At 40.8% G+C, this 10,956-nt stretch overlaps 1 protein-coding gene across 1 annotated transcript; it reads right to left on the bottom strand.

Annotated features, from left to right (window-relative positions):
- Window positions 1–8,818: 8,818 nt before the first annotated feature.
- Window positions 8,819–10,224, bottom strand: LOC142180233 (NAC domain-containing protein 6-like). Its single transcript, XM_075251183.1, has one exon. The coding sequence runs from the start codon at window positions 9,931–9,933 to the stop codon at window positions 9,133–9,135; it is 801 nt and encodes a 266-aa protein (XP_075107284.1). The 5' UTR covers window positions 9,934–10,224; the 3' UTR covers window positions 8,819–9,132.
- Between the last annotated feature and the right edge of the window lie 732 nt (window positions 10,225–10,956).

The raw sequence follows: 10,956 nt of genomic DNA, 5'->3' as shown, positions 1-10,956 counted from the left end.
CCCTTCTGAACAAAACGCCATATGAACTGCTGAACGGAAGGAAGCCCAAGCTGACACATTTAAGAACATTTGGCTGTAAATATTTTTTCCTCAACAATGGAAAGGAAGCACTTGGAAAATTTGATGCCAAAAGCGATGAAGGAATCTTTCTGGGCTATTCATCACAAAGCAAAGCCTACAAAGTATACAATAAAAGAATTCAATGTGTTGAGGAAAATATACAAGTGATATTTGATGAATCTCACCACTTATGTGGAAAGGATTTACATGATAAGAGTGATCAAGTCGGAGAACAGTCAACTATCCCCGGTGGAGTTAGTGACATGATAAATGGAAAGGCTGATATGATGATCCATGTCAAAGATTCAAATGAGAATGGTACAACCATATCTCCAACTGATGGAGAGGAACCTGCTCCCTCAATCACACCAATTGAAGCTGAGAACGGAGTTGTCGATGTTGTCCAAAGCACCACACATGCTGAGATGAGAAGAAATCAAGGTTCATAGTCAGAAATACCTGGACCTTCTCACAATGAGGTTCAGGTGTCTAACTGGAAGCACAAAAGTTTACACCCCCTTGAAAACGTAATCACTCCTCTTGATTCAGGCATTCAAACCATATCAAAGACAACAAGCTCACTTGCCTTCACAGCCTTTCTCTCTCAAATAAAGCCCAAATATATCAAGGAAGCATTGAAATATGCAGACTGGATTACAGCTATGCAAGAAGAGCTTCATCAATTTGATAGAACCAGTGTGTGGCACCTGGTTCCATGACCTGCAGACCGAACTGTTATAGGAACCAAGTGGGTATTCAGAAACAAACTTGATGAGTTTGGAAACATAACAAGGAACAAGGCAAGGCTAGTAGTTCAAGGCTACAATTAAGAAGAAGGGATTCACTATGATGAAACTTTTGCTCCAGTTACTCGAATGGAGGCTATCAGAATTCTCATTGCCTTTTCATCCCATATGGAATTCAAATTGTTCCAAATGGATTCAAGAGTGAATTTCTGAATGGTTTTCTAAAGGAAGAGGTCTTCGTCAAGCAACCACCTGGATTTGAGAATCATGAGCATCCTAAGCATGTCCTTAAACTAGACAAGGCTCTGTATTGGCTAAAGCAGGCTCCTCGCGCTTGGTATGAAAGGTTGTCAAAATTTCTTCTAGAAAATAGTTTTACAAGAGAAAAAATTGACAACACACTTTTTCTGAAGAAACGAGGAAGGAACCTGCTCATTGTTCAAGTCTATGTTGATGACATCATTTTTAGAGCAACAAACGATTCTCTGTGTGAGGAATTTGCAAAACTCATGGGGAGTGAGTTTGAAATGAGCATAATGGGGGAACTGAATTTTTTTTTGGGTTTACAAGTGAAGCAAACTCCCAAGGGGACAATGATGAGTCAGTAGAAGTACATCAAGGAGCTGCTGAAGAGATTTGATATGGAAGGATCAAAAATCATTGATACTCCCATTGCCACAGCCACTCGTCTAGACATGGATGAACCTGGTTCTCTTGTAAACGAGACCATGTATAGAGGCATTATTGGGTCACTTCTGTATCTCACAGCAAGTAGACCAGACATTATCTTCAGAGTGGGACTTTGTGCCAGGTTTCAGTCCAATCCAAAGGAGTCTCGTCTGAAGGCTGCAAAGAGAATTCTAAGATATCTCAAGGGAACACAGGACTTGGTTATCTACTATCCCTCCGGAGATAACTTTGACTTAATAGGGCATGCTGATGCTGACTATGCTAGTTATCTGGTGGACAGGAAAAGCACTTCTGGCATGGTACAGATTCTGGGGTCGTGTCTAATCTCATGGGGCACAAGAAAACAGAACTCAGTGGCTCTTCCAACTGCTAAAGCTGAGTATGTGGCAAGTGCCTCTTGCTGTGCTCAACTGTTATGGATCAAGCAGCAGCTAGAAGATTTTGGTATATTCTCTGATTGTGTGCCCTTACTGTTTGATAACACTAGTGCTCTCAACATGGCAAAAAATCCAGTTCAACATAAGAGAACAAAGCATATTGATGTGCGACATCATTTCCTCAGAGACAATGTTGAGAAAGGGCACATATGCATAAAGTTCTGCAGCACAAAAGATCAAATTGCAGATATCTTCACTAAAGTACTGAGCAGAGAGAATTTTGAAAAGAATCGCCTGGCACTAGGGTTGATGAAATGAAGCTGAGGACCTGGTCCCTCGATGATTGGCTACGAAAGAAACGTACAGGTAAAATAGATAAAAAATATTTCCTGGCAAAGTCTAACTCATCTCTATACTGTTACAGGTAGACACGCATGATGATTACAGAGCAAAGAAGCATCTAATGCATTACACGTTGGTCAAAAGATGAGGCTTTCGTTTGCAAAAATTGTCAGGGAACCTGGTTCCCTCGACACAGGTTAGTAGTTTCTCTGTACTCTCATGCATAATTTTTAAACAGATGAAATGATGCCACATCATCAAATTGTTAGTTTCTTTTCTTTCCCGCTTTTTGAACCCAGTCGTCTCAACCCTTTATGAAGCGCCCGACTACCCAAATTGCCACCTATTCCTAACCGGTCCCTCACCCCTATTAAAAAATTCCTCTCACAGTCACTCTCACAAATATCCACATCAAAAATCCAAAATCCCTCTTTTTTATTCTTCAAACCAAACACCTTCTTCTTCAACTCACTAAACTCCATCATGACTAAAAATCAGGAAGCCCAAAGTGCTCCAGTCATCGTCCCCACTGTGTCTTCACCCGTTGAAACACTAGTGTTAGAGCAAACACTCCCTACTCCGACCAGTCCAAACCCTAAATCAGTATCGACTCCCAAAATATTTGTGGCTGTTACCTCTCCGTCTGCCTCGCTGAAGCAATGGTCGAATAGGATACTGTAGAGAGAGAAGAAAATTCAAAAATTTCTAGTCTACCTGGGGAAGAAAGTTCTGCCAAGGAACAAGATGTGGGTGTTATCCATGCTGAATCGGCAGTGACAACCCCTGGTTTTGATTCTACAAGTAATACTCCTCCTACTTCTGAGTTTACCATAGGGTTACAAGAAAAAGAGGCAGTAGAAAATATGTTGTCAATAGTTGCTGAGGGAAGTGATATTGGGGTGAAGAAGGTATTTCTGAATCATCAGCACCGGACAGTACTACTAGAGGACCAACTGAGGGACCTGATCCCACCACCCAAGAGGAGCCAACTCCTGGTTCCTCTTAGTCACCCCAGGTCAGTATTGATCCTACTCCCTCTCCTCACTTCTACGCTGAGCCTTTGTCCATAGTTGTTCCTGAAATACGATCCCTGTCTGAGAAGGAGAAGGAGGATAGTGAAGAAGAAGATTATGATAATGTGGCTCTGGCAAGATTTATTAGTGCTTGGAGTAGAAAGGCACCTCCCAAGGGTCCATTTCTAAGAGGTCCATCACGAGGTTGCAAAATAAGGAGGAACTTGATTCTGTTCTGAAGAAAAATAAAGCAGAAAAGAAGACAAGGAGATTGGTGAAAGGGGGAAAGGCAGTGACTCCTGCACTAGTTTTTGCGCTTGATGATGAGGAGGAAAAGGAACCTGATTCTTTGGTTCATAAGTCCTCGAAGAAACTTGGTGTTCCTGCATCAAAGAAAGAGTCATCAGTGAGTAAGATAGGTGTGAGCTATGTCGAAGGTGCAAAATCTAGTGAAAAACTTGTTGAAGATTCTAGTGACGAGTCTGTTGAAAAAGAGTCTGCTGAAAAAGAGTCTGTTGAAATGGTGTCTAGGAAATCTGCTGAGAAAGGAAAGAGTGCTCGAAAATCAGTGAAAAGGAAGGGTAATGCCAGTGAGGAACCTGGTTCGTCCAAAAGGGCCAAGGTTGATGATACCCAGGATGCTTGGAAGGCAAAATTGAAAAATCAAAAAATATTGTGGGGCAGTACATTTGCCCCTAATATTCTGGATATGGCTGGCATGCATCAATTGGTGTAGATATGTGAATTTCAACAGTGGACACACATGTTCACAGGTGACAGTCCCAAAGTATATGAAGAAGAAGTGCGCAGCTTTTATGCCGACTTCTTTAAAGTTGAGGACGATCACATTTGTATGATGGTGAATGGTATTGATTTTATGATGGACTCTGCTGTGCTGGGAAGTATTTTGGGAGTGCCCGCTGAGGGTTTGTTTTCTGTTTAGGGAACCTGCTCTTCGAACTTTAGAAATGTTATCTTGAAGGATACAACAGTTCAGCAAGGGGAACGGGTACAGAAGAAGGCCCTCCTTCTAATGTACCAATTGTTGTTTGAAATGGTGAACAAAGTCTTGCTCCCTCATGCAGAGAGAAGATCCATTACATCTCATCCGGACCTGGTTCTCATGGAAGCACTGAATAGTTACATAACTATCAACCTGCCTGGCATCATGATAGAACACATGTAGAAAGTAGCAGAGTTTAAAGATGGTAATCATGGGCTGCCTTACGGGTTCCTTCTTACTAAGGTGTTTGAGTTCTTCAAAGTCCCTTTGGGACAAGCTAAGGTGGGTACAAGTAAGCAAACATTCTCCAAGATCTCCCTAGAGGAATGTGAATGCATTGAAAAGGCTGGAGGGGTCGGCAGTACTTCTACTATATCCCAGTTGATCAACGCCCAAAATAGTGCCACTGCTGAGATAAGGAAGCTGAAGGCAAGGAATGTCATTCTCGAGGGTCAGCTAAGTCAGCTTCAGGAGGCACCTGGTTCCAGCAGCTCTCAAAGCACAGAGGTTGCCCGTCTGACCAAGGAAAATGCTGACCTCAGGAACCAGGTTGAGGACCTGAAGGAGAAACTGCTCAATGAGCAGATGTTAGCTAATGCTCGAATGGACCTCCTTCTCAAAATATTTGCCTCTTCCTCTGATCCTTCCCCTTCCGGTGCTCCTTAGAAAATGTCCCCTTTCTAGTGTCATGTTCTTAGTGTCTATTTTCTGTTTTAGTCCTGATGATGTTTATGACTGGTACTTCTATTTTTGTTATTTTTATTTTGTGGATGTGTTTAGAAATAATGGAACTGCTCCCTAATTAATTATCCAAAATTAATGAAAGTTTCATCATTTTGCTCTGTATGTCGTGCTCTTTTGCTCTGTTTTAGTCATGATTGTGTGCACACATGGGGCATGAGTTAACTAAAGCTAGACTTATTTTTGCTTAAGGCCTGCTACTAATCTTTTTATGATTGCGAAAAGGGGGAAAAATAATTGAGGAACAGGATGGGAACAGATTAAGGGAGGAATACAGGAATTGCGAATGTCATTCTGGTTCTTATGAGGAACTTAAATTATAAGTTTGTCATCATCAGAAAGGGAAAATTGATAGTTTATATGTATATCCCTGTTATGTTTTTTTCATGACCCAAAATCCCACCACGGGCTTCGTAATGACACTTAGTCTCTAAGACTAAGTAAGCCGATTATAATTACAATTCAAGCTACATTTTTTTTTTCAATACAGGTGTCAAAACCAACAGCGGAAATATTCACAAACGACCTCCCAAGACTGGTAATACTGAGTCACGAACTCTAACTTAATACATGAAATGATCTCAAGGATCGAATACTCAATACTGTTTGATTAATAATTAACATTACCATAAAATGGAAAGACTCCAAGGGACTATGACAACCAAGTAGCTCTACCTTGAATCCTTGCGATCACGCTCTAATTTTTCCCTAGTCCGATATCTCTAATACCCAATTCGGCGAAGAAGCTAGATGATGCATTATGGGCATACCTCACAGCATTCAAAACTCCAATTGGTATGTCACCATACAAGTTGGTATTTGGAAAGGCATGCCACCTTCCAGTAGAGCTCGAACATAAAGCACTTTGGGCACTGCGGCAGCTGAATCTGAATATAGAGACCGCAGGCACTAGAAGAGTCACTGAGTTACATGAGCTCGAGGAATTCAGGTTCCATGCATTTGAAAATGCTAGATTATACAAAGAAAAGATGAAAATGATCCATGATAAGCACATCTTAGATCGAAACTTCAAGCCCGGAGATCTAGTGTTGTTATACAACTCGAGATTGAGGTTGTTTTCAAGTAAGTTGAAGTCCAGATGGTCAGGACCCTTCAGAGTGGTGCAAGTGTTCTCAAGCGGAGTTGTGGAGATTGAATCCGAAGATGGGACAAACAAGTTCACGGTAAATGGGCAAAGGTTGAAACATTACCTTGGAATGGTCGAAGAGAAAAGGGATAGAATGGTGATAACTTTGGAAGAGCCCCAGTACGCGAATGAGGAGTGATAATGAAAGCCTGCATCGTGTCATGGTGTTAAATCAGGCTCTACCTGGGAGGCAACCATAGTTTGTTGTAAATTGTCGTGCCGCGACGTTAATTTAGGCGCTTTTTGGGAGGCAACCCATTATGTTTCTTACTTTGTTTGTTGTAATTGATTTTGAACGACTTTGACCGACCTACTAGTGTGCAGGGCAAATATCATGTGCATCGGAAGGATTCGGGGGTCGAAATAAACCCAAGACTAGGTAAATAATGCGGCAAACACAAAAATTGGTTGGAGACAGAGATCCGCGGCCGTGGATTGGACCGCGGATTGGGCCGTAGATTTTGGCCTGTGTTCTACCCCCGTCTGTGGTCACGGATTGGGGCGCGAATTTTGGGACCCCCTCTGCCTAGAATCCGCGGCCGCGGATTGGACCGCGGATTGGGGCGCGAAAGCGCGGGCGTGTCGAGGTAAGTTTTTTATTTTTAATCCCCCACCCCCTTCTTTTCCTTAACCCAAACCCTCACTTCCCCCCACTTCTCTTCTTCCCTTCCTAACTCCAAGAACCCAAACCCCTCACTTCCCCCCACTTCTCTTCTTCCCTCCCTAACTTCAACAACCCAAACCCCTCACTCCCCCCCCCCCCACTTCTCTTCTTCCCTTCCTAACTCCAAGAACCCAAACCCCTCACTTCCCCCCACTTCTCTTCTTCCCTCCCTAACTTCAAGAACCCAAACTCCTCCCTTCCCCCATATTTTTCTTTTAACACAAGACTCTTCTCCTTCCTTCTCTTCTCCACTCAACCGATCTCCAACCTCCGTTCTTCTCAAGATCTCCAAGTAAGTACATGATTTTATTCCTCTTTCTTAGTATTTGTTTTTTTCTTTTCTGTATAGGGTAGTAAAATCATAGGTACTTTTGTCTGGGATTTGGATCGTGGTTTATATGCGGTATATGGAGGCTATTTGAATTGAATGATTTGGAGGAAGACATTGTTGGGTTTGATTAGGTCTTTGGGTGATTTGGGGGTATATATGCACACTACCTGTTTGTTGATTTGCCTTAATGAGTGTTGAAGATAAATTGTGACCAATTGTGCGAGTGAAGTCTGAGTAACCGCCATTGGGACACATATTCCTCTCTCCGCTGATAGTAGTATTTATTGTGTAGGTAACATGCAACCTTCAAGGAAGAGACGCGCTACCGGGGCCTCATCAAGTGGTCATGGAGGCTCATCTCGGGGACGGGCACCGACCAGTGCAGCTCAGTTTGATCGTACCAGGTTTGTCTCCAGAGCTGCCCAAGACCGTTTCAGTTTGAAGGCCACTAAAAAACTTGTACCGGAAAGGGGTATTGACAGGGCATCCCTCCAGGATGAATGCCCTAATATGTATCGGGAGTTGATCAGGCACAGATTGGACAACTTTTTAAAGAGCCGGAGGAGGGTAACTTGATGCTTGTTCGGGAGTTCTATGCCAACTGCCCCGAACAAGAGGATAGAATATGCACTGTGCGAGACACGAGGGTGGATGCCTTATTAGAAGCCATCAGGAGAGTGTATCGATTGCCTGAATTCAATGGGGAGGAGGATTTCTATGATACTTACAGGAGAGAACCCATCACATGGAATAGGTTTTTCAGAACTATCTGTGCACCATACAAAAAGGTAGTGTGGGTTGTGCCGGGATCGAAGCTACACTCTTCCTCACTCACTTTTGAAGGAAAATGCTGGTTCTATATCATCAATAGTCGCTTACTTCCGTCCTACAACACCACAGAAGTAAATGGTCCGAGAGCTGCCTTGATATGGTGCTTCGTGAATGGACACGACTTCGATGTGGCCAAGGTTTTTCATTCTGAGATGTTCATCCGTTCAACACAAAAGAGGTATGGGTTCTTTTTTCCCTCTCTAATCACTAGATTGTGCCGAACAGCAATGAGAACCCAAATGCGGATGGCATGGTAAAGAAAGAAGCAAAGTTCCGGGCAGACAAAGTGACCATCGGGAAAGACCCGGTGGCACCAGGAGCAACTCATAGTGACGATTGAAGAAAACAGAAGAGCAGATAACTCTTCTATGTCTAAGCCTTTTGAGTTACAAGCTCATTGAGATTATCAATAAAACTCTATGCGCTTACCGCGAGTGCATTAAATCTTTCTCTATTGGTTATTTCTTTTGAGTTTCCAATGTTCTGTAGCTTGCTCCACTGGGAAAGCTGTACAGGATTTTTGAAAGATGTAAAAAAGAATACAGTATTTTTTTCTTTGCTGGGTGAGACTTTGGTTGAAATAATAGCATAACCTGTAGAAAGACAGCAAGGTGCCTGAAATTAATACTACAAAAAGAAACAAAAAGTGAATTACCTGGAGTGAAAGCAATGGTGCCTTGCTCTTATTTGCTGCTGTTGTCTTATTTTTAGCAGCTTGATATGACAGATCATAAGAAGAGTGATCCTTTACCAACAACCCAAAAATAGTGAAACAACATAATTCTTTAAACAGCAAAACATAAAACAGAACATCAAGAGAAAATGTCAAACAGATCAAAGAAACAGGACATCGACAAGTGAGCAAAAGCAAAATAAAAAAGAGCATCTCTCATAATTGAACTTTTCATTATAAACAATAAGAATGAACTCTAAGAGTCACAAAGAAAATGACAACATCATCTACATTGCACAAAATCGATGATGAAAAATGTGTTGGTTGTTATTCTACGACCAACATAATCTAAATATCTAATAAGTCAATGTCAGAATCATGCTCCTAAGATTTCACAGATATCCCAGTTAAAAGTACCCTAATTTAAAAAAGTTATCAAAAATACCCTAATTCAAAGAAACTCAAGAATAAAAATACCCTTTTCAAAAATCTACCAAGCTTCAATTTTCCAGAATTAGTAAAGCAAGTCATTCTGCACTGAACCATGATCCCCAAAATCCAATATAGATTCCCAATCAACTTCCTCCTCATCACCTTCCTGATAATAGCATTCTTGATTTTCCACGTTCACCATTCCAAAGAATTCATCAGAATCAGTCTGATTTATAATAACCAACATTCCATCTTTTGATTCTAATTGTCCCATAGAGAAAACATCAGACGAGGTACTCTCCAACTTAGAAAAAATCATAGTACTCTGTTCTGAAGGGGTTTGGAGATGAACCCCTTCTTGCAAGACACGATCAATGAACCTCTTATACTCTACAATAGAAGCAATACCGTTTCCTCTGATTTCTGATCTGGGGTTCTTCTTAATCGCACAGATTACAAACTCTTTAGCTTCGTCAGATTTCAACTCCCGAAGAAGATAATCAGCCAAGAAACACTCCATCATCAACCAGCGGCCATTCAAAGAGGAGTCTTTCTTGTGTTTGTAAGTCAAGCTTATTTTATACCCAATAATGAGACTATCATCCTCATCAAGAATTTTCTTGCCTTTATTCTGCTGTGTCCAAGTCCCATTACCAGTAGTTCTGTTGAATCGGGCATCAGTGGGCTTCTTCTTCTTCAATTGTGTGAAAAGGTAATGGGTTTTCTTGGAACTCATGCCTCCAATTAATTGCCATGGCTCATTGCTGTAAACATATGCAAAGCCAATCAATTCTTCAGTTGGTAAGCATTTTCCAGCCACAAATTTCAACAATTGCATTATGAGATCAGTGTCAGAGGGACGAAATTGAGGATTCTTCTCCATGGGTTCCGTTCTTTCTTTGAAGACTTTGAAAACAAAAACTTTCTTGAATGAGTGAGAATGACACAAAAAACTTTCTTGATTGAGAATGAAACAGAATTAGGAAGAACATACAAGAAGAAGAAACAGCGTATTCTGAACTACAGAATCTTGATCCCGTTTTGGAAACTATGACAAGGTGTTATTTTACACGCAAAAAACAGCTAAGGCTCCTTTTAAGAAACTAATCATAGACCCTAAGTTGTAACGTTAAATTTACTAAAATACCCATAAAAAATTGAACGGCATTTTTACCCCCTCATACTCTAGAGAAGCAGTCATCCTTACAGGAAGAACAACATCTAGGCACTCCTTCGGATCCAAAAACAGGTATAGATATAAATATTTTCGATGCGGCATCAAGTAAGTATCTCAACACTCAATGATTATTTTATAAAGCTAAAAAACATGACCCCTTTAATGTTTTCTCTTCTCAAGACCTAAGAATAATTGATACCTCTAATGTTTCATCTTCTCAATGTTGGGTTTAAGTTTTTTAGAGCTTAAAATAGAGTGAATGGAAAATGGAGGGAAAATAAAATTTTTGAATTTTCCTCTTTGACAAAGGGACATTTTCCCATATTGGAGGAGGAAAAGAGTTTTGATGGGTATATTTACAATTACACTTCTTCTAGCTCTTAAAAAGTTGAGAAGAAGGCAAGTTTGTCGTCATTGCTCCTCGGCTCGGCTTTGGCTTCGGATTCGGTCAAATGATCTGATTGATTAATTAATTATTTGGACCAAATTTATTTGTTAATATTAACACAATATTAATTAATCCAAATTAGACTGTTACTATAATGGTAATTCAATTTTTCTCCGTTTTAATGTTTCCGTTATAATTTGAATTTTGCGGTTTGCATAAATGATCATTTTATAAAATAGCCATTTTGAGTTACAACCTTACACGAAGAGTTGTAACTCTTCAGTATAACCCAACGTTTTTAGCTATAAATACATGAACTCTCCCTCAGATTTTCCTTACGA

This window comes from Nicotiana tabacum, chromosome 4, assembly GCF_000715075.1.
Source record: "Nicotiana tabacum cultivar K326 chromosome 4, ASM71507v2, whole genome shotgun sequence".
NCBI classification, from domain to species: Eukaryota; Viridiplantae; Streptophyta; class Magnoliopsida; order Solanales; family Solanaceae; genus Nicotiana; species Nicotiana tabacum.
Note: the sequence above shows the minus strand (reverse complement) of the source record. Positions and strands in the feature narration are given on the sequence as shown.

Bases quoted from the DNA above. Each gene is read 5' to 3' on its own strand.
- LOC142180233 (XM_075251183.1), bottom strand. From the start codon at position 9,933: ATGGAGAAGAATCCTCAATTTCGTCCCTCTGACACTGATCTCATAATG.